Below are 24665 nucleotides of genomic sequence, written 5' to 3' on the forward strand. Positions count from 1 at the left end.
GTAAGGGCGACATTAGAGAGGGGAGGGTTCAATGCAATACGAAATATCTGAAATTGCTCGCACAAATAAACGACGCAAATGAAAGAGAATGCAAAATATTGAGTCAAAATTGATGACAATACACATGGCATACCAAAATACAGAGTACACAATGACAAGTTTGCATATGTAACAAATAAGTAGGTCAACAGTTCTGTGAAACTTGTTGCTCATATAATGAGAACAAAACCAAAATGTTAAAGAATAAAAATGAAGAAAAACTAACACTCGATATAGATGAACGAAAAGCATGTTAAAGCGCGGGTACAAACTTATCACGGTTATTTATAGTTAATAGTAAAGGCGATAACTTGTTCCAGGTCTTACTAGATTAGAGAAAAAATGAATTCGAAGAAATTACCCAGTTGGAATTTGTTCTGCTCACCTTCTGATTATGGCCTTGCCTAAAAGAAAGAAATGGTGGCGGTCCGATATAAATATTGTTTAAAATACTGCATCGTCAATAAATTCTGTGCAAGAGACAAATGCGGGAGAGCTTTTGACGATCTTATTAGGCCCTCTCTACATAATAGACATTCAGCTTTAACCGAGGATGGCGATCTTTGTGCGAAGCTATAAACGATACATTCAGAGATATCATTACTGAATAGCGGTAAAGTTAGGCGGTAGGATAGTTAGAGAGGATACCGGCAAATTATCTCAGCAGACGAAAGGCTTTGTTAAGGAACTCGAAAGCATGAAAGCCTCGGGCGCAACCGACAAGATGGAATTGGCAGAGCTATAAAATGTAATCAAGGTGCAAAGTGTCCGATTTAACGAAGTACAATGGGGAGAAAATTGAGCGTACTCTAAACAACGGCAGCAGCCTTAAATCGGTCAAGAGAAAATTAGGCATACGCAAAAATCAGTTGTACGCGGTAAAGCACAATGTGGGCAATACCATCACGAAAATGGGCAAGATAGTATAAATAGATGAGGAATTTCTATACTGATCTATATAACAGCAGGTGAACCCAGGACAATAATAAAACTGGAAATACTGAACAGCAGCCAGTGATGAAGAACGACGTTGAAAGCTTTTGAAGCTCGTAGCGATCGTAGCCGTTTTCTCAGGGTCAGGACGAACACCTTCCGTGCTAAAAAAATAAAAAAGATGCAGGAACCCCTGTTCCTTTAAGACAAAGTTCAACTTCTCTATTATCAACGTTACCCCGGATGACGTCATACCTTCTAGCACTGTCCGAAGCATTTCTAGGTGGCCTTCAATGTTAGAGGTGAAGACAATGACATCATACAAGTATGCCAGACAAATCTGCCACTTCACGCCCACCAGCAGAGTTCCCATTACTCATTGAAATGTCGCAGGTGCGGAGCGGTACTTGACGCTGGAGCGAAGTTACCCGTCTTTCTTCTTCACCAGAACGACTGATGCCGCCCAGGTGTTTTTTGATGGCTAGATAACGTCGTCAGGAAGCATTTCATCGACTTGCTTACGGATGGCTTGGCGTTCAAGCGGCGATACGCGGCAGGGGCTTTGGCGCAGAGGTCCGGCGTGTTCGTCCGTTATAAGGCGGTGCTTGGCAAGTGGTCTTTGTCGTCGCGTCGATGATGAAGAGAAGCGCTCACTGTAGCTTCAAAGAAGACTGCAAATCTGGTCTTTTCAGCTGGGGGTTAATGCCAGGTTGATGTCAAATGGGGGCGGACGGAATTGGCCAGGTGCATCTTACTGGGATTGGTCGTGGAGGCAGTATAGGCTAATTAGGGAGTTGAAGATCGAATTGAAGGAGGGCCTTGGCTCTCTTCTTAACCACAGAGGCAAAGACAGCCAAAACCCATTTTTGAAAATATCCCAACCCTTTAAACCAGCATCGTGATTTTCGAACCATATACGGGCAGATCTTTCCAAGAGCAAAACAGACTTGCCTTACCTTCGCTTTGTCGTTCTAGACGTTGAATTCTGTCACATGGTCGAAAAAGACCATACAGTCTTCCACATCTTCAGTGGGCAGTCCTTGAAAAAAGGGGGGGGGGGAAGGGGCCCACGGGGTTACATAAAGGCAACCGGTTCTCTTGACTGGAGCATTTTCAAAGTTGATGAATTCCGGGGTCGAACGAGGTCAGACAGCAACCGGGTTGGAGCCATTGAAGTGGGCGGCTGGCTCAGTGACGTGTAGGCTGGTTCCCCAGGGCCACAAGAAAACCAGGGCCACAGGTTGGTTCCCCAGGGCCACAGGCGAAGACACAGGAACAAGGCTGGGGTCTTCGCTTGAAGGGTCAAGGGCAGCACTTCCATCAGATGTTACATGGAGGTGAAAAGGTTGATGACACAATTGAAGAAACTGCTTATTGGGCTGACTTGCACCCTTAAAAGAACTAAGCATTTTGGCAGCGGTGATAGCAACAATCATGCTCGGCGGTTGGTGAACAAAGAATGGCTGTCGCACACGTCAACACTCAATTTAAAGGCGGCTCAAAACTGTCTAGATTAATACGCAAACTGTTACTAGCACAACCTTGAACATTGCAGAAACATAGGCGAGTGGCTGGAATCTTCGAGGCAGATCTCGGCGTTTTTTGCGCGACAAAAAAACTGATAAAGGTGCGTCTCGTGACATAGAGTAATAACAAGCAAAGATGGCGTGCCGCAATCAGAGTGATAAGGCCGCACGCCGTCGGCTGCTAAAAAACAACAAATACAATTTTGAAGTTTCCGCGGCAATATGGGACCCAAGCATAGCAGGGTGGCGCTGCGGGCGCCAGTAAACAGCGCCCTCTCGGGCCAACGCCATGTAATCGGTCGGGCAGAGTGAGTAGCTCGCCTGTAGACTTTCGTGTATTTGCAGCCTCTGCACGCGGGAACAACTCGCTTTGCGCCCGCTCGCGTTCTTTGTCTCTCGCGTTGTTTACAGCTGCTAGCGCGCGCGGGCGCCCTGACCGCAGTCTACTCGCTTTGCGGGCGCTTGCATTTCCGTGCTGAAAGAAAGCTGTCTTGTGCGCGTGCTTCTGCTTCTACTTTTCAAACTCGTGCTTGGACGAAGTGGCGTTTAAGCGAGTGTGCAGCAATGTACAGGCTTCGATGTGGTTTAAGAAAATAGCCGACAAAGCACAAATGTCAAAAAGGGAGAGCTGTTAGTCAGCCATGTGCATACTGTTGAGCAGATTATAGAAGATAAGCTGTTATCGTGAAGGCTAAGTAAGTATGGGTCGTATGTCAGCGACCACATCGCGCACAACGTGAGATTTGAGGCAAGTATTTAATTTTTGTAATACCCATTTCATTAAGGCCCAGTTTGAAAGGCGCATGCAACCATTCGATGCGCTGTTTGCTTTAATTTCTGAAGCGCTTGCAGATGTAATCTAGTTGGTGCCTATGAACTTATGAACTATGAACTCGGACTAATTTATTTCAGTGATGTCTACTATTATTGCAGTTCTCTGGAAGCATAAAAATTAGCACACACAAAAGGGCATAGCTTTTACGGCCATATTTCTCTAAAAATATTGATACAAACACAAACGACTTCAATATCATCTGCAGCACCAAGAACTATCCCATTTTAAAAGTGGTCGATGCTGCTTTTTCAGGTTGCCGTGCTTTTTTCCCTAGTCGCCTTTGTGCGTGCGGGCAATGTGTTCGGCGGCGGTGGACGATATGGATTCCAAGGCGCAGGTTTGCGGGGTCCCATCTTTGCTGCGGCGGCTACTCCTGGCTTCTCCGCTGCTGGTGCCTCTTACGTACGTATAGGTTAATAAGAAAAGAAGAATAAGAATAGCCCCTCCCCCTACCCCCTTCACCGTCAAACTGCATAGGCGATGTTGAATTTTTCTTTCTGTTTACGTTGTATTCGGGAAAGTGAACAATTCCAGTAGGGCAGACTCGCGCGAATGCTTATAACGTTCGAACTGAGATCGGGTTCAGCTGTCAGCAGAGCTCTTTCTGTGGTTCTATATTATCGGCCCTTGCTTACATCAGTACTCTATATGACTTTCCATCATGATAGATGTGGAATAGGATGCGGAATCTGCCCTCGTTTTTACATGCAGAGATTCCGGCTAGAGCGATCGCAGAGGTCACGGTGCAAGGCGAATGCATCCTTAGAATTTAAAAGTAACCCGTAATTACACTTTTTCCACGATTATAAAAGAAGTATTTTTTAACAATCAAAGAGGTGTCGATGAAGGCGGCACATCTTTATTGTTTAAAAGACCAGCAAGAGAATTTATTGTACTCTTGCATATCTACTCACATATTTAAACTTCCAGAAACCTGAAGGAAGTGTCTGACAGAAGGTGTGCTATACATACGTAGTGCAATCACATTTCTTATCATACATATGTATACATAACATTGTCATCTAGTCATGTAAAAAAATCAAAACCGTAAAGGGAAAAAACACAAGCGTTCCGCCCTAACAAAAGTTTCACTAATATGCAGCAAGCGATAGACCTTGGTAAAACACTTTACTAGATGTGCCAGACAAGAGGCTTCGTTGCAGAACCTCATCGTGTAAACTGTCGCCAGAAAACATTGGTTAAATAGTCTGCGTGTTTAACTGTGTCATACTATTGACAGAAAGTGTGCTTTTAACATACCGTAGACCATTGGTGTTTGCCCATAAAGTCAATACCATGTCATTACTTACTTAAAAATTAAAAAAAGAAACAGCTTATCAGAGCCTAGTACTTTTGTGCCAATAAGAAAACAAGTGCCAGCATCGGCATATTCAGGAACAAATGGTGGCTAAAATATTTCCCTATGTTTAAAATGCGCATACCGTTCTAAGCAAGAGTTCAGCACCTATACACATACATATCAGCTGTGCAAACTAGCATGCAATTTAAACTGCACAAAGCAAAACTGTAGATAGATTCCGAATTGTATTGACAACAGAAAACTCTAGGAAGGGTTTTGTTCCCTTTGCTACTGAATTTCCCGCCCCCTTTTCTCTCCGCTAGAGAAAAGTATTAGAGCAGCAGCTGCACTGCAGTAATTTGTTTGTATGTGCATAGACGATAATGAAAATAGTGATTTCATTATTCCATCATACGAGCGATATACACGCTTGTTTCGGCAGATGGCTCAGGATTTCTTTGCGAGGCCGGAACCGTATGCAAGTGCGCGAGTGGGCGACATCTTGCAGTCAGACGACACCTTATCCATACTTAGCGAAGCAAAGTGCAAAATAATGTTCCAGAGTATTGAATTTTACCGATTGAGCGCTATTGTAAGCGAGGTTTTCCTTCCTTTTTCTTCAGCCTCCCCAACCGTACAGCTTCGGCTATGACACCACTGACCAGTTCGGGACCCGTCTCTACCAGAAGGAGCAGGGAGACGCCAGCAACGCCAAGACCGGCACGTACGGCTACCGGGACGCCAACGGCCTTTACCGCTCCGTGAGCTACGTGGCTGACGCCGGAGGCTTCCGTGCCACGGTGGACACCAACGAGCCGGGAACTGCACCCGGTGCCGACGCCGTCTTCAACGCCAAACCTATCGCGGCTCCAGCCGTAGCTCCGGGTGCGGGCAGATATGTAGCCGGTCGCTACGGGGGAGCCGGACCGTGGGCTTCCGCATCTACAGCCATTGCACGCGGATTCGGAGCCGGTGGTCCCTGGGCAGGATAGTCAAACTCCCCGCTTGAAGCGCGAGCATACTACCCGACGCTGCATCCTCTAGTCCCCGCTGGATGCAAGTAGTGTGCAGAAATTCTACGACTTCATGATAATAAAAATGTTCGGTTCTGTTATGACCGGTGGTTGCGTATTTTATGCTTACTGCCGGCTCCCAGGCGTTGCTATTAAACGATGCGTTGAGGTGAAGTTCAGTACTGAATCGCCACAGAAAGTTGAAAATAAGTGGTACATTGCGCCACATAAAAAATATTAAAAACGGATGATTAGCCGAAATTCGTGAAAACAAAAGATACTATAAGAGATAGAAAGCACACATGTTCTGCCAGAACCAACTTTCTTCCATGAATCGCTTTGTTTAAGACATAGAAAGCAGAATTGGTGACACGGAAACACGCTGTTGGAGCTCTAACTGGATTGTTTGTCGGCTACCACGAAAACAGTTTGAAACTACTAAACAGAGGATAGAAAGTTTTGGGCTAAACCAGGTTGTTATGGATCAAATTGACAGTTTTAAAGTGGATGTAACGTATAAATAAGGGCCATTATTTTAAAACTACTGGTAAAGTGGCGGAAGAAAAATTTCTAACAAGAAGACTGAGGTTGAACTACATGCCATCTGCACAAGACTTCCCCTGCGAAGTCAGAGATATAAGATTCTAGGAGCCCATGCGGTAGATAGCCTCGAGGCTACCGGCTTCTAGCGTTCGTCGTAATAATCATCCAGATTCTAAAAAAATCAGGGGTAGCTAAGTGCTCAGTGACTAGTTTCCTTTTAGGTTCTGTAGTTTTTTGCTCAGTTATGCTGCTTATTAGTTGCCGTTGCAAATGGTCAAGTCCGGAAGAAGTCACATTTTTAGTTTCCTGAGACGAACGTTTTGGGGTAACCCGCAAAACATGTGGAGGCTGTCATTCCGTGAACGATACCCAGATTATGTTAGACGCCGATTTTTATCAAATTCGGACGAAGTCTACTTTCGGGGATTGAGGGAACCACGTCTTGGAAATGGCTCATCGCAATTTTATTTCATTGCGTTTATTTTACCCTCTTGGTATGGGCTACATTAGAGAGGGGTCAATACAATACACAATTTCATTCATTATTACAGCGCAAAGACGGACGGGACAAGAAGAGGACACAACAGCGCTGTGTGTCCTCTTCTTGTCCCGTCCGTCTTTGCGCTGTAATAATGAATGTATGTAACCAACTCGCCCAAAATGTTGTATTATGGAACACAATTTCAGAAATAGCTCTCATGAATAAACGACACAAATGAAAAAGAATGCAAACGATCGAGTCAAAACTGATGACGATACGCATGGAAAACCAGAGTACATAGTGCACAATGATAAGTTTGCATATGTAACGAATAAGTAGTTCAACAGTTTTGTGAAACTTGGTAACATAACAAGAATGTAAACAAAAATGTTAAAAAAAGAAGAAAAATTAACACTCCATGTACATGAGCGAAAAGCATGTTAAATCGCGGTTTTAAACTTATCATGGTTATTTATAGTTCTTAATAAAGGCGATAACGTGTTCCAGGTCTTTCTAGGTTAGGGAAAGAACGAGTTAGAACCAAAGACGCTGGTAAAATCGTTCTGTTAACCTTCTGATTATGATCACGCCGAAAAGATATAAATGGTGATTGCGCGATATAAATATTGTGTAAAATTCTGTGTCGATAAGAAATATTTGCAAGAGACAAATGCAAGAGAGTTTTCTAAGATATTAAAATAGCGGAATGTTTAATAATAATTTAACTTGCTGTTCTATTGAAATTATTTACGATAAAGAAAGCGGAGTTGTTTTGTACGGCCTCCAAGCAGTGTGCAAGTGAGGCCGCATTGAGACTATGTGCGCAACGCACGTATCGTTCGTAATTATCGTAAGCGTAAGCGCGAAAAACGTAACGCGCCTGTCCAGACTGCTGTCGCATTGAGCGTAAGATGCGCAACGTCCGCAGCCAGCGTGGGAGTGTGAACATGCCAAGTGTGAACATGCGCGGTCGCAAGCTACGTAAACGGGAGTTCCAGCCGCTATGCGCACTGCGATAAATACGACACTTACGACGGATACGACTGTAGTCTGAACGGGCTTGAAGCGTGAAGCGGATTTCGTATCTTTGACATAAGTAGCGTACAACATGCATTTGAGGGGTGATGGTGCATGAGTAAAATCTGGAAGTAAATACCACAGTGTATGATAAGATTTATTGGTTATACTCCTAATATGCAACTTACAACAGGCTGTTAGTTATGCAATCTCTTAAATATCAGTTTGAGGTCACGCATACTAACAAATTTTTGAGTACGGAAATAATTATGAGAACTACAGTGAGGACTAATGCGCATTGCTTTGCCATTGTAATTTTAACTTGCATTTGGCACTATGGCATTATACAAGATGTAGAGGTAATAGGAAAGGTGCGATGGTAACGTCTTGAATTAGTCTATATTTTAAAAGGTATTAAAATTAGTAAGGAAAACGTTCATCAATGAATTAGCCGTGAGGGCGTAGGCAGAACAATTCAGGAACTCGCTACTGAATAGATATTCAGCTTTAACCGAGGACGGTGACCTTATTGTAGAAGCGATAAACGATACTTCAGAGAAACCATTACTGAGTGCGCGGTAGAGGTAGGTGGCAGGATAGTTAGAGAAGATACCGGCAATTTAACTTAGCTGACCAAACAGTTGCTTAAAAACTCCATATCATGAAAGCCTCCGACCCAACTGTCACGAAATCGGCGCCCATTTTCATCAAGCCGGTACGGCGCGAGGCCCGCACGGCGTCACGTGGAAGGCATGGAGAGCAAAGCCCCCTTCCCCGCGCGGTAGAGCGCGTAGCTTTGTACGCGTTGTTGTCACCCTCTTTCCCCTTGCCCGGGGAAGACGGTGGTTCATCGGCCTGGAATGCGCCAGAAAAATCAAGCATCTTCTATGGGACCTAGCCAATGACGACGCGCGGCTCGACGGGAGGAGAAGAGAGAGCTATAACCAGCGAAGCTATGTGTGTGTGCGCGCTAGCTTTGGCGCGTGTTAACAAACAGACGCGGCGCGCCCTATTTAAAGCGACCGCGCCGCTTGTTGAGTCAGTCAGCCAGTCAGTCACTCAGTCAGTTCGTCAGTTCGTCAGTGTTTTACGACGTGCTCGCCTGCGCTTCGGCTGGACTCCCGGGGATCACCCGCTGCTGCAAGCCCACGGACTTTCAAGGGAGCGGCGCTCGTCTCGTATGGCGGCCACATCGTGACTCTTGAGGCGTCGGACTGCAACAGTGCCCGGTGAACAATTTGGTGTTTGTTTATGTACTCTCTCGTGTTTCATCTGTTGTAAAGCCTCTACGTTATTGGATACCTGTGTAATTGCATGCTTAGCGTTTGTATTCTGTGAACCTCTCGTCTATGTATTTCAAGTGATCTTGTGTATTCCTTTGTATCGTCTCTTGCTGTGCATAAATTGTGTTTTGTTACTTCTGACTCCGATCCTTTCTCTGGTTTGAACCGGCGACCGCTGGGCACCAAACGACCACCCCCTTCTGTCACCAAAAGGTAGTTGAATTCCGGCTGAGCTTGCCACGCACGTCGAGGGCATCTCCTTTGCGACCGGAACAGCTACCCCCACTCACTCAAAGGGTGTCTGGGAGTGTGCGCACCGTTAAGGGCGCATCGTTAATAATACCCCCTTAATTATTAACGGGTGACACCAACCGACAGGATAGAATTGGCAAAGTTATCAAATGAAATCAATAGATTTAAAGTATCCGACATAAGAAAGTACAACATTGAGAAAATCGAGCCTGCTCTATACAACGACGACGACCTAAAAGCGCTCAAGAGTAATTTTGGCATACGCAAAAATCAGGTTTATGCACTAAAGCACATTACGGGCAATGCCATTAGGAATATTGACAAGATAGTCGAAGTAGACGAGGGATTCTATACTGAGCAATACAGTAGCGGACATAGTCACGACAATTATGAGATTGGAAATAGTGAAGAGCAGTTAGACGTTCTGTCAGTGACGAAAAAGGAGGTTAAGAAAGCTTTTGAAACTATAAAAATAGGGAAAGCAGCTGGGGAGGATCAAGTAAGTACTGATTTGTTGAAGGGCGGGGGATATCGTGCTAGAACGACTGGCCACCCTATATACGCCTTGGCTTTTGTCACGGACGTTACCGATATCATGGAAGAACGCGAATATTATGTTAATTGATAAGAAAGGGGACGCTAAGAACTTGAGGAATTAGTCACCAATCAGCATACTATCCGTTACCCACAAGGTAAATACTGAGGTAATTGTAAACAGAACAACGCAACCGTAGACTTCAATCAAGCAATGGATCAAGCAGGTTCTCGGAAAGGATACTCTACCATCGATCATATCCATACCATTAACCAGGTGATATGAAAATTCTCGGATTATACCCCGCCCTTATGCATAGCACGTGGTGAATACAAAATAGCATTTGACTGAGTAGAAACATCGGCAGTCATGCACACATTGCGAAATCAAGGTGTAGACAAGCCGAATGTGAAAGTACCTTAGGGTACATATAGTGGCTTCACAGCAACCACTGTTGTGCATAAAGAAAGTATCAAAATTTCCATAAAGAAAAGCGTTTGACAGGGAGACCCGATCTCCCCAATACACTGTAAAAACAAAAACACCTTTTTGGGCATTTGTCTGATTCAAAACACTCTTACACCCTGACTCTAGGGTGTTCGTGCCATTGGAAATCACCTCTTGCATGCCAAAGGGGTGCTTTGGTTGGAGAATATGCCTTAGGGTGTTACGGGCAAGCAATATCACTTAACATGCTGGGGGTATATGGCTGCGTAACTTCGTAGCCTTTTATACACAAGCGGCGCTGCTAATATAACCCAACACCTAAATAAAGCACCAAAAATACCGCTAAAATTAAAATTACACAAGAGTGCTTTCTAAAAATGAAACAGAAACTGAAACAAAATTTCACCGCCAGGAGGCCGCCGGTAGCTACGAACGCTCTTTTCAAATTTCACAATATGGCCGTTAGCATTGCGGGGTGCGTTTCGACCACGTTTCGGCGAATGCTGAATGTGCTTCTTCGATTGTGTACCCTCGTGAAATGTGTTGCATTTCCCATGCATATGTGTTACAGAAGTGTGTACGCTTGTGAAGTGCCTTTTACATGTGGTGTTTAACGCAAACGGGCATTTATTGTGTCGGCAAGTGTCCGGGCTTCTTTTTGCTTTTCTCAGGCCGAAGGACTGCTGCACCGCTTTATGTTTGAGATGTTCGAAAGAAGAAGGCATGGACGATTTTTTTTTTCTGCGTGACTAAGAGGTATATGCGCCGACTACATTGCACTCGCGCTGAAATCGCACTGGTTGGTTCGGTGCCGGTGATACGAAGGCGGACAGCGTACTTTGCGGCTGACGCAATCGCCTGTAAAGGTAAGCCTATTCTCACGCATATTGCGCTTTGTGGGAACAGTGTCCTACCGGATTGCTGCATTCTGTGTCTTTTTGTGCCAGAACGCTCCAGAATGTGCTGAAATGAAAACGTGAGACACGCGCTTCTTTTCACCTGGCTGCCAAAATGACATCGCACATGTGGCAGATGTCGCGGCGAGTTACGCAGATTTCGCGCAAGAACGTCAGTCTCAACTTTCTTAAACAGAAATAATGTATATGCTACGTATCCTTGCATTTTGTACGTGCAGGAGGTTCACGAAACGATTTTCGTTTCTTGACAGTTTGATACTTGCGCTCAGTTCGCAACGACTCGGTTTTGTTCTACCGTTTCCGTTCGTGCGGCAAGGTCATGTTGGCGTACTACCTTAATTCTCCTAGCACTCTAGACTCCCCCCTCCCCCCTCCTCCCTTATCTCACACTTCGCGCTCGCTCTCCTGAAACCTCTTTCATGCTTCGTCGTCTTCTTTCACTCGGAGCGCTGCGACCCCCCCCCCCCCCCCCCCCCCGCTTTTTTTTTATTTACTCGGAGCATAGGCGCGCACCGTCCTGCTGCTCGGGGAGCGTCCTCCCGCAGCCCTTCTGTTTAAACTTTTTGTTCGTGGAGGCTATGTTCGTTCTCGGCGGCCGTTCAGCGCGGCACGCCTCTGCGCTCGTGCTCTCGCCATCGAAGTGCGCTGGTCGGCCGGCCTGGTTGCATAATAGTTTATGCCAAACTGCGTAAACTATATGCGCTATCATCAGCCTATGTTAACTTCCCCGCGTCTGGATTTGCCTTTTTTAATCACAATGGGAGCATTTTTCATTTTACGGGGACCATATTTTGCGGTTGCATGGAGTGTGAATTTGCATTCTTAATATGCTGCTTTTGTTATGTCGTTTACTTTCGCTCTCGAAGAATCATTTAGGTACGTATTTTATTTTCAGCAAGACTTCAATTAAGACACTTGTACACGTGCTAAGTCAGCTGATGTGGTTCAAACCATCCAGTTTTCATTATTTTTGTGGTCACATTTCAACATAACTGTTTGACCGCATTACTTGATTTTTGTAGTGTCTAAATTTAGACTAGAATAAATGGATATTCGATACTGATGCCTCAGCATTCAAGTAGAGGTCGACAGCTTGAATTCCGTGGCCAAATATTGTACCGGATGTTGCTGTTACAGAGTTTGATTCTGACCAGATGTTTACTTTTTTTTGTCTTTTGCTTAAATGTACATATGAAGCGGTTATCATAGCCTTAGTCGCATATGCTTACCTTCTTTGCTCATCACAGTGCGCATATTGCAGGCAAATTTGTTACTTACTGTTATTAAAAAATTTGTAATATATGTGTTGAAAGCAGTTTACTGATTTAAAGGGCCCAGAAAACAATTTGACTTTCATATGCTAACGATGCATGTCTGTAGATTGTCTCTAAGAATTGAAGCCTACTTTTTAAAGCTGAGCGGGGACCCTTAGTTTAGAGATATATTACATATTTTATTGCCATTCAGCCGTGGGCCAAGTTGAGGGAAGGAGGGTCATAATGTTTGCTTTGTTATTTTTTATATTAGACTTTCCTTAATATTGCTTGCAGTTTGGCGATGAGTGGCAAAATACTGATGGTTTTTGCAGTTTTCTAACCTTAGTAAATATTTGTATTTGCTGTTTGCTAATGCGTTTTTTTTTTTCAGATATGTACAAAGGCATCAATTGCCTTAGCTTGTGTACAATGATTTTTAATATTCAGTTACTTGAAACATTGAGTAAAATGAATTCTTTATGGCTACCATTCACACAAACTTGCAGTTCTTACATGACGTCAACCTGCTGATCAAGAAGGACGGCAAAGAGGCAGTTGAAATTGGCCTTAACAAGACACTTGTCTTGGTTTTGAAGGACACCATTCGTGCAAGAAAAAAGGACATTGCCCGGGTGCTCGAAGTATGTTCTGAGGGAATGCGTGAAAGGAGAAAGAAGCGTAAGTATTAAGCTGTTTCCTTAATGTGCTATCTAATTGGTAGTTTTTCGCTAAATGCCTACATTTTTGCCATTTTGCATTGCCTTATAGATATACTAAAAGCATAGCTGAGCATCAGAAAGAATAATAAAACCATAACTAGCCTGTGCATTTCTTCGTATGTAACAATTTTCGCATTAGCTAAATTTAAATTACCTATTGTTCTTCTCCATTGTAATGGTGCAGCCTTTTCGAATCTGTTCAACTAGTAGCAGAGAATTAGGTGATACCTGATTCAAATCTTCACAAGCTTTGCTAATTTTTGCTGTCAGATGTTTGGCTTTCAGTTTGCGTGCCTCTACATGTTTTCAATTTTGTTTATTTGCCTTCCTAAATTAGACAATAAATTATCGCCTAAAAACTCGGCTGTCTCTTTTTACCTGCAAGGAGGTACACCATTGTTGTGTTGCTTATTTCTATTGTAGATGTACAGACAGTATGCATTCTGCAACTCTTGGCAAACATTGGGAACCAGCCGGGAGCTCTGGATGTTGTTTGTATCATTTGTAAGTTTTCTCTGTCATTTGAATATTCAGGAAGCCTACTTGAAACCGACATTATTAGAGAATTTTCTTTGTTTCTAAAATGGTTTACAGTCTAACTTGTAATATGTATTAGGGATTCATAATTCAAATAGAAATACTACACAAGTGTTCATCACAACTGTGAATTCTTTGCTGTGAAAGGATTATTTGCTCTGTAAGTACAATCAAAAGCACTTTTAAGAGACTCCTGCCATCACATGCTTACCACGTCATATTGCATACAAGAGTCACCTGATGAAGTACTGGTAATGTCAAGATTGGTGCAGTGTGCCATTTGACTAAGCACTCTGCTGTGGACCAGCAGTGCTTTATCAGATGGCTCTTGCAGGCAGCTTGGTGGGGTTTAGCATTTGCTGGAAAGGGGTCTCTCAACCTGCTCATGCATGGTAGTACCTAACATGTTCCTGATGTCTGGAATATATAATCTGAGACTGCTTCAAAAGAAATATTTGCCACATTGTCTTATCCTACAGGCTTCTGAAGGTAGGTAATGCAGTTTAATAGCTGTTTTAAAAAAATGCTGTAATTTGCTAGCCAAGTTTGAAATGATGTAATAATTTTAATTCTTCTGAGATTAGGTTTACCACATTGGTTGGGAGAAAATACTGCTGTGTTTCAAGGTTCATGCTGTATAATTATAATGCCTTCAACTACAGATGCTAACATTTCATGCATTAACCATGTGGCACTGTCATAGACATTCTCATTTATAGTAAACATTCTCAATAAATCCAAATTGTTATTTTTGCATTTCAAGTTAGTCAACATATTTTTAGTATTCGAACCTTTAGTATTTCAAAGTGCTCAGACTGCCTGCCGCCATAACGATTACAACTTCTTGAACACTTGAGCTTCCTGCCGCCTCTTGAGGCTCACCACTGATGTTCTGGATGTCTATGCATACAATGTGCTATGCGTGGAAAATGTTTTAACATGCCATGCTTCAGTGTTGACATTTTTTAGAGCTTCTGGTGTTTGGTTGTTTGGTAATGCTCTGCTGTTGCACATGTAATTGTCGCTCAACTCAAAGCTCCAGTGTACACTTTTAATGAATAATGTGTGATGAAGTTTCAGAACTGCCACATAGAGCAGCGAGAACACTTTTTCCTTGCTACTAAACCTTAAATGTAAACACTTCAGGAAGCATTGCGATGACCTAGGGCTTGGCTGGTTCATACTTAGCACAAGAAGACGTGCAAAAGTTCAGAAATGCATTATGTGTTATGTATTACATGCACTTTTTTTTTTTTTTTTGTAGTGCCTCATCACTAAGTATGCTCTTTCCACGTTTTTTTTTTGTTCTGCAGTATCTACTTGGCCAGTGCAGGGTATGCTGTAGGCCTTGTGTGAAACCTTCCATTGAGCCAGCTGTTAATATTTTAGTAGTAAACAATGTGCTCCAGTGCTGTTTATTGTTTATTTACATTTTTAACTATCATAATAAGCATTCCAGTTGATGTGAAATGAAAAGTTCGTGGGGCAGCATTGAAGTTCTCTAACCCAGGTGCTTTTGATGAGTGTAGCCATTTTTGTTTGATAAAATAGCTTGCATAATCTAAAATTACCATGCAACAGCATGCTGCATGAATAAAAATGGGTTGACCTTATGTGCTCTCATTTATGACTTGATCAGACTGCTGGCTTTGTGCCTCCTGAACCAACCATAACAGTATACTCGGCATTGTTAATTGTGAGATAACCACCAGTGGTTTCCGATAGGGCCCTTTTCCAGCACACTGCTGTACACTAAAGGGGCATTGGCGTATTCTAAATATAGAGTAGAAAATATGTTGAATTTGCTTTTTGCCAGGTGCAGTGCATATTTATACAGCTGCTCTGTTATGCACTTCTTTCACAATTTTATCAAGGAACAGGAAGAAAAGCCTCCCACGCCGTGCGTCGGATATACTGGGAGCAGCATCAAAGAAGCTGAAGAGCATTTCCCCTTCATTCAGCAGCGGAAGCTTCTTCGAGACATCGACTCTACTTAGGGTATTGTTCCAATAATGGGTGGATTTTGGCTGTTCAATCTGGCATATGACAAGGGTTCCGATAATTTGTGCTGCTTTATAGAGCACCTCTTTTTGGGCGTCTGCGTGTCGAAGCCAAGATGTGCTGTACGACGCTTTATTTCATCGCTTAAGGCCGAATTTTATGCAAGCGCACGCGTTGACACTGACAAAGCATAGTATTAATATTGTGTACTGCGATTATTGTTGCATACGACTAAACGTTTTGTTGTTGTTTTTTCAGAAATGTCACCATGCTGTTGTGTTCATTGTTCGGTTCTGTTTTTGAAAAAAATTGTATACTTTGTTGTCTGCATTTGTTGGAACTGTTTTGCTTCCTTCATTTTTTTAGGTATTTACGTACATACCATGCATGTTTTTGCCCGTCTGCTAGGCTCTCGGTATAGAGTGGCAGTATTGTTAAATAAATGAGGTTCCATAGCGCGCATCAATGAAGAAACAAAACACAAGTGCCCCACTGCCCCCCCCCCCCTCCACCAGCACCCGAGCACCCACTAGCCCGAACCCTGACCCTTCTATGCCGAATAAAAGACTTCCAGATTCCTTCTGTGTGACATTTTTTTGTAACATGCTCTGTGAATTTGAAAAAACAATCATACTGGCATGGGCCATTCGAGATGTCAAAATAATGGCATGCAGCATCTCTTTACATGCTCATTTGGCATTACAGGTGGTTAAAAAGAATACCGTTAAGCTTGATTGATAATGTGCACACACGAAAAGCATTAAGGAACGTGTAGTGGCAAAAGTAATTCCTAAATAGGGAATGCAATATATGGACGTTACCCGCACTGATTTTTATCGAGGGGTGTAAGGGTGCAAAGCCAATGCTTCCACCCTGCAATAGGGTGTAAAGGTGATGAAAACACCCCAGTGCATTGGCCCCATAGAAGGGTGTTATGACCAACCGAAGCACCATCTTTGAGGGTGTACTGGCACTCTGAAGCCACTTTTTTTCAAGGGTGCATGGGTGTTAGTTATAGACATGCGAAAACACCTAATAAGGTGTTTTTGTTTTTACAGTGTACTGTTCACAGCTTGCCTAGAGGAAGTATTTATACACTTGGAATGGGAGCAGTTAGGGATAAGGGTGGATGGAGAATAAATATATGAGTTAACCTGCGATTCGCAGTTAAAATTGCCTTGCAAAGTAACTCAGGGGATAAATTTCAAAGAATGGTTGATGACTTAAACAGAAAAAGCAGAACAGTAGACCTAGAAATCAATATGCAGAAGACTAATATAATGTTCAACAGCCCAGGGAAGGAACAGCACTTTGCAATAGGTAGAGAAGCACTAGAAGTGGTAGGTGGATATTGTTGTGTACGCGAGCCGAGGTACAGCCACCCCGCCTCCTAGCATAGGGACGCACTGTCGCTGCAGCTTCAATGCCTCCTTGCACGTGCGAGCCACCAGCCGCTTCGGAGAGACCAGCGCCCTCACCCTGCCCGCGAAGACGAAGACGCGCCAAAGAAACCCGAGCCGTGCGTCTGCTTGCAACTTGACCGTCCTCGGACATTGTGCGCGACCAAGACACGCGAAGCAATGTTTTCTTTACAAGCGTTCACGTTTCTTTCCCTCTCTTCTTCTCTCTCACAAAGGTACAATAAACGCAGTCTCTACCAAGCAACTGAATCGAGAGGTTCCTCGCTTATGAGGCTCCCACGCCCCGAACATAACACTGGTGACGAGAATCGGGATTTAGAGCAGACGCACTTGAATGTCAGGCCACAGCTACTGTAGCGATGCACGGCGCCATCGAGCCGTTTGACGGCAAAAGTGATCTTCGTGGATACCGCTCCTCATATTTTAATTCGTTGCAAACGACTTCTCCAAAGAAGTGAAGAAGCTCGCGCTCCTACTGCCGCTTTGCGGGATCGAGACATTCGAGACTGCCTAAAACTTGGTCTTCTTAAGCGCCGACTGCATCTTGCCGACAAGAAAACACTACAGGCCTTCAACTTGCTAGTCAAACCCACATTGGAATATGCGTCAGTCATCTGGAATCTTTACCAAGCCTATCTTATTAACATGTTAGAATCGGTCCAAAACAAGGCAGCGCTATTCATTCTTTCACAATACTCTCGGCATCAAAGCGTTAAAGCGATAAAACATCACTCAATCTCCCGCCCTTAGTCGGCGCAGAAAATTCAATCGTTTATCTCTTTTTCATGCTCTCTATCACAGCAGCACACAATTTGCATGCTCACATATCTTTCCGGCGCCGCACATCTCTGCTCAACTAGATCATATCAGCAAGGTTAAACCTAATTTAATATGAACAGAAAGATTCAGATACTCACCTTTGGTCCTGCCTACTAACGAGTGGAACTCACTTCCTTCTAGTATCTCCATTATTCCTGAAGCATCATCGTTTCAAGCAGCCCTTATATCGCACTTGAATTTGCAAACCTAATTGATGTGCATTTTACCTTTCTAGCTCTTTAATTTATCGTCTATGTTACGTGCTCCATTACATGCCCTGAAACGCTTCCCTGTTCCATGTTCCGCCACTTCCGACTGCAATATTTTCATCTTTTCTTTTAAGTACTGTATTTCCCTGCTTTGTTAGATGTACACTTTTACTATTATTTTTAAATCTGCGAAACCTGCTCCTGTCGCCTGTATAAATTGTTCAATGTTTTTAGTGCGCCTATTTCTGCTTACAGCTTTTTGTTTGCTTCTATTGTAATTTATTTGTGATTAATTGATGAATCCCCCCCTATGTAATGCCTGCAAGTGTCCTTAGGGTATTTGAAATAAATTAATAAATAGAATAAAAATATGCCATTGATAAATGCTTGGATATGCTTTGTTTTTTCAGCACAATGAACGCATGCGCGGTGCAGGTACTGCGATATTTGGTTCATGTATGTGGGGCGAATGCGCTAGTTTTTATTTCTTAGAACAAAATACGCAAAGAACATTACTCTTTCTTCTCTAACCAGGTCATTCTATTAATAAGGTTGAAGAAATTCGAGCGTTGTTAATTACACTAGTGAATGACAAAATGCAATCTGCCTGCTAGTGATATTGTAACTATTAATTCATTTTGATCCGCAGCTAAGGTCCTAGTGCGCCACTTTATGAAATTTTTCTAATCTAGCACCCAGTCGCTGTGTGCGAAAAGAAACAACAGTCCTAAGCTTTAAATATTTTGATGGTCGGACGTTACAAGCCTAATCTGCCAGTACTTCATTCCAAAAAGCAATAAGTGCAGTTGTGTTTGCTTTCATCGCGAAGTCGAGCGCGCTTTGGCAGCTGCAAGGGCGCGAAACATGTTGGCGCACGCCCCGCGCCTTTGAAGTGGGCCGCGCAATGGCGGCCGCCGTAGGCGACGACGCAGTTGTCTACACCCTCAGCGGCACGCGCGGGCATCGTGGCACCCTACTTTGGTCGCATATGTGGCGCCGTCTGGGAGTCGCTGCCGAAAAAGGTGGCGGTCTGAATACGCAGCCGTGGGTAGCGCGAGGCTGTGTTCCGATTTCTTCCTGGTTCCCCGTAAGAATAAAAAAATAAACGCCGACTGAAATAACTGCCTTTACTTACATTTGTCTTTATGGTCATTTCCTGCCTCATAATGATTGCAGCCATTGATGTTCGTTTCGGCTGCGCATTTCCCATGTGTTTTGTTTTCCAGGACTGCATGCTAGGTTTTTTCAAGCATGCATGACCGATCAGATGTTTATATAGAGCGCGCGGCACACGAAAAAAAAAAATAAAAAAAAGATAGCTTTTTTTTTTTAAGACCCAGCTGGAGCTCAAAGAATTGGACTATGCATGCATGATTGGAACCAGCGCTTGGAAGGTCTTCGGAGACGGCCTGTGTTGCAGACAGCGCGGAGCCCTCCTGCCCAGCGGGAGTTTTTTTTTTTTTTAATGACTTCTTAAGGATACTTTGCACCAGTCCTTGGCGTTCGCTTTTGGGAAGACTAGTCCGATGTGGAAGTACGATACTGAGATCGAAGCACATGGCAGGAGTGCAGGCTTTCTGACTTGCGCCACGGGTTCATGGCTCCCCGCAAAGTGAAAACATCCTTTAAAACGAAGAGGTCGAATGACTTCTCTGTTGATGGGTGCTATAATAGGTATAGAAATACCTCCGGGTATCAACCTAAAATCAAGTTTTTTCGGTTTCCTTCGAAATCATACGAGAGCGATGGGACTCATAGTTAACAGTGGCACCGGCTTTGCAGATGCAACTGGCATCCCTGATATTATGTGGGTTTGTCAGCAACTACTTACTATAACACCAAAATAAATATGCGCTGACGAGAGGCCAAAAAGGCCGAATATATTTCACCTCTAAGCTGACGTCGAAAAGGAGCTTTTCATTCGGGCAATGCATTTTCTGAAGATATATGAGGGCTCCTCTAAACTGTGAAGTTCCTCGCGCTCTCCATACGCGTGCTTGGATTCGTACAGTTTTTGTCCGCGCACCAAGCGGTTATTCTTAAAATAAGTCTCAAAATTCCCGATCTCCCTAAAATACAAAGGACAGCATGCTCTTTGCTCAGCCATGTCTATTTTTCCACGCACTGCACTGTCATAAGTCACCACTTGCTTTGACGCACCGAGTCCAAAATAAAAGCTATACGGCAGAACTGCCGAGCGCCGCAAAAGCACGCATGGCCCGACGCCTCAGGGCACATCTTCAGATAAAACCCGGGCTCCTCCCATCCTGCAGAAGAGCTTTTTTGTTCTTTTTTTTAAGAGCCTTTACATTGACCGACGGAGCCCTGCTGTGCTCGGATGTGTCTTCAGGTGGGTCTAGCATGCCGTCTACACATAAATTGCCACCAAAGGGAAAAGCCAGTGCTGCGCATTACGCACTGGCTTAGTTTATGTTTTATCTCCTTGCTTTCAAACTGCCATATTGCTTAGATTCAAAATTCCAAATTCCAAAAAAAAAAAGGAAAGAAAGCCTGAGAGCCGCCTGCAGAAGCGCTTGCGCGCCAACGATGCGCTGCGGACGAAGCGCCGGCAGCCATCTAATAGACGGCATGAAAGGGTAGTGGCTTTCTTCGCTTTGCTTTTGTTTTACTTTTCAAAACGCACACACACGGTACATGTGTCTATATATATATATAAAGGGGCCTTGGCGGCCTCTTTTCGGCGGTGGCGAAAAGCTAGGCGTCCGTGTGCTGTGCGATGTCAGTGCACGTTAAAGAACCCCAGGTGGTCCGAAATTTCCAGAGTCCTCCACTACGCTCCTAGCCTGAGTCGCTTTGGGACGTTAAAGCGGCCGCCGAAACGTTAAAGCGGCCATCGGACGTTAAAGCGGCCATCTAAAAGCGGCCGCCGAGGCCGGGATTCGATCCCGCGTCCTTGGGAAAAGTAGTCGAGCGCCCTAACCACTGCGCCACCCCGGCTTTTTTTAGAGCGCAGCTCTTTGGCGTCCGTTCCTGGGTTTCGCGTCGACGTCGGCGTCGGCCTCGTAACCAGCTCTGCCCCCTTTTCATCCCCCCAGCGCTAGCAGCGACCGACTGATACCGCTGGATGCCGCTGACGCCGCTAGAGAGTCAAGATAACGTGACTGCATAGAACACCGTCGCCGCCATGCAGAAAGAGGAGGGGAGGGTCCCCCCCCCCCCCCTGTTCCTGTGTGGCGGATAGGGTGCTCTTCAGTTGCCGACGCGCCGGTTATTTCACGTAGGCCCCGGCACGTCGACGAATACGTGACCACCTTCCCACGGCTAGACCTGGTTCTTGGCGCTGCGGAAGCGAGGGTATCATATTGTTTGCGTCGGCATCGGCGGCGTTGTCCCTGAAACCAACTTCGCAGCTGGCGTCAGCAGCATCAGTCAGTCGCTGCTATCTCTTCCCTCCTCCCTTTATCGCGTTGTCCGCTTGCTGCGCGCGCTTCTGCCCCCATCGTTTGCCGCTGGGTGTACACGCCACCCCCTCCCCCCTCTTCCTGCGAGTCTGCGGTTGTCAAAGCGCCGGCTCGAACTTAATTCCTTTCTTCGCTCCTCCTCCAATGCAACCCCTGTGCGGTGGCAATCAGAGAGCCAGATGGGTGGCGGCGGATTGGTATATGTGCACCGCCCGAGCCGAAATTGCCGCTGCCGTTCGCCACTGCGAAATTATCTGCCAGTTCTTTCTGATTCATGAGCGAGACGACCGGTGGAAGTCCTCCGTCAGCTGCTGCTAAACGAGCTGCCAGAGCAGAGGCCCAGCGCCGTCGCCGCCAGAATCCAGAGCAGTAAGCGAGGCTGAAGCAGAAGCTCATCGCCGCCGTCGAGAAGACCCTGCCGTTCGCACCGCCGAAGCGGAGGCTCATCGCCACCGTCGAGAGCAACCAGGTGTAAGCGAGGCTGAAGCAGAAGCTCATCGCCGCCGCCGAGAAGGGAGTCTTTGTTAAAGGAATACATGTGAAAAATAAAAAAAAATTCTGTGATAGCGCATACATGTGTTGCTCGATTTCTTTGCCTCAATCTATCGAAAAGGTGAAACAGCTTATTTGCTGCGCTCAAATTTCGCATTAGGAAGTAACGTAATCGTCGGTAATTTTTTTTTTTTCTTTATTGCCTGACTTCAGCACAATACACGAAACCACTTACAGGGCACAATGAGCATTCATTAATACAACAATCAGCCAGGTGGGTTGTGGCGCCGTCATGCTAAATATTCTCTTAGGGTCACTAATGGCTCCAATCTTCCGAGCCACTCGGGAGCTTCAGGAGCAAGTTTCTGAATTTCAATATATCTATTCACGCCTTCCCGAAAATAGATCCGTGCTGGCCGTGCGTCAGGATCGCAATGGTATCCTGCCATTCTCGAGCGACAAATGCAGTGGAGGGCCATTAGCATAATAAGGTCAAATGGCACCCCATCCTCATTATCTACTGGCAAGTACCTAATACCGTGTGTGTCTAATGGGAATTCCTTTTTTAAAGTCCTTTGTAAAATATCCCAAAAGTATACCCCTTCCCAACAATGTAGGAAAACGTGGTCTATAGTTTCTGTCTGTTTACAAATTAAGCAATGCGAACCCCAAGGTAAAAATAAATTCTTCCCTTCCAAGAACTTCTTTACTGGCAGTGTTTCCGTGTGTAACCTAAAGAAAAAAGTTTTTGCATTTGACGGCACCTGCATCGCCTTCACCCGCTTAAGTCCGTCGCGTCCTGGTCCTCCACTGTAGAAGGCCTTGTACATTGGTATGGGAAGAACTACGTCACACAAATCCTTATACAGCTTTTTCCTGCTAGTACAAGATAAATATTCATAAGAAAATCGAACAGACAGGAATCGCACACTAGCGACAACTTCTCTAAAATAACCAAAAATGCTTCTCGATACACTTTCGGTCGAGACAACAAAGTCCGGCAGTGCATTTCCGAGCCTTAATTGGCTCACAGTACGCAAAAATGGATCTGTTACATCGCGAACAAAAAGAAACCTGCTGACAATCTGTCGTAGAAATAAATGCCCCAAACCCAATCCACCGGCCTTCACCCGCCTAAACAAAATAGTCCGGCTACATCGTTCCCATTCTGCTGCCCACACAAAAATTGCAAATATCCGGTGCAGTCTCTGTACGTTCATCCTTGCACAATGCAACACTTGCATTACGTACCACAGCTTCGACATAAAAAAACATATTGCACACTGTGGCCCTGGCAAAAACTGACAATTGTTGCCCTTTCCACACCTCCACCTTTTCCCGCATGGCTTGAGTCTGTGCCCTCCAGTACGATTCGCTATCGCGATAACTATCTAGTGGGACTCCCAAGTACTTTACTGGTGTTGTCACCCAGGACATGTTTGCGAACTCCTCGGGCGTCGTTGGCCATTCTCCGTGCCATAGCCCCAGGGATTTTGACCAATTAACTTTACTGCCGGAAACCTTTGCGAATTCTTTTACAGACGACACGGCCTCGATTACCCTTTCGCTATTCACTGCGAATAGAGCCACATCGTCCGCATATGCCAGTAGCTTAACCTCTGCAGCTTGCAATTGGAAGCCACGAATTTTGTCGTTTTCTATGATATTTAAACACAGTGTCTCGATGTAGATGCAGAATAGCAGAGGGCTGAGGGGACAACCCTGGCGCACCGATCGCTGCACGTTTATGGGGGCCCCCAAACTCTTATTTACAATCAATCTTGTTGTGCAGCTTCGGTACGCCATGGCCACTCCCTCGCGAATGACGGACCCTACATTCACATGGTCGACTATGCAGAACAGGATTTCATGTGAGACACAATCAAATGCTTTCTCCAGATCAAACTGAGAGATGGCTACACAACTGTTTGTGTGATCACAGCACTCAAGCACACTCCTCACTTTACGCACATTGGAAACAATGGATCGACCCTTGATCCCACACGTCTGGTGTGGTCCAACTAACTGTTGAATTACTGACTGTAGTTTACGGGCTAGAATTTTCCTAAAAACTTTGTAGTCTACATTCGTGAGTGCGATAGGGCGATATGCTGTAACCTGTTGTAATTCATCTGCTTCATTGTATTTAGGAATCAACTCTCTGTGGGATTTGCCATAAGCCGGGGGCAATACATTTACTTTGTAGGACCCGTTGTACACGGCTGTCAGTACCGGCACTATTTCATGTTTGTATGCTTTGTAGAACGCCGCGCTTAACCCGTCGGGGCCGGGAGATTTTCCCGGGTTCAATTTTTCTATGGCAAGCTCGACCTCCGACGCGGTTATTGACAGCTCCAGCCTATCTTTCTGCTCATCATCTAATCGCGGTAAAACGCCCAGAAATTTTCCTTTGAATGCGTTTACTTCCACGTCTTGCTTTGTAATCAGCGTTCGATAATATTCAATAAACGGCTGCTGGATATGACCGCTTTCTCCAGATAACTTCCCGCCCCATTTTATCAGTTCAATGTGGTTTCTCTGAGCACGCGTCTTCTCGATTCCTTGTGCTCGTTTCGACGGTGTCTCCCCAGCTGCTATATCTTGCGCCTTCGCCCGCACAAGCGCACCACGATAGCGCTCTTCTTCGAACAGTTTAATCCTGTTTTTT

The 24665-nt window shown here is 44.8% G+C and overlaps 1 protein-coding gene and 1 long non-coding RNA gene across 2 annotated transcripts; both read left to right on the forward strand.

Annotated features, from left to right (window-relative positions):
• The first annotated feature begins 1299 nt into the window (after positions 1-1299).
• Positions 1300-5625, forward strand: LOC146200885 (uncharacterized). Its single transcript, XM_084592460.1, has 3 exons — positions 1300-1365; positions 3586-3735; positions 5257-5625. The coding sequence occupies exons 1-3, from the start codon at positions 1300-1302 to the stop codon at positions 5623-5625; spliced, it is 585 nt and encodes a 194-aa protein (XP_084448586.1).
• A 7262-nt stretch (positions 5626-12887) lies between these two features.
• LOC146200886 (uncharacterized) lies at positions 12888-16087 on the forward strand. The gene is made up of 3 exons (XR_014704857.1): positions 12888-13055; positions 13520-13600; positions 15508-16087. It is a non-coding gene; the product is annotated as an uncharacterized LOC146200886 (long non-coding RNA).
• Positions 16088-24665: the final 8578 nt, after the last annotated feature.

The sequence above is a fragment of the Amblyomma maculatum genome, chromosome 2, assembly GCF_055883805.1.
Source record: "Amblyomma maculatum isolate TAMU_Amacu chromosome 2, ASM5588380v1, whole genome shotgun sequence".
Lineage (NCBI taxonomy): Eukaryota > Metazoa > Arthropoda > Arachnida > Ixodida > Ixodidae > Amblyomma > Amblyomma maculatum.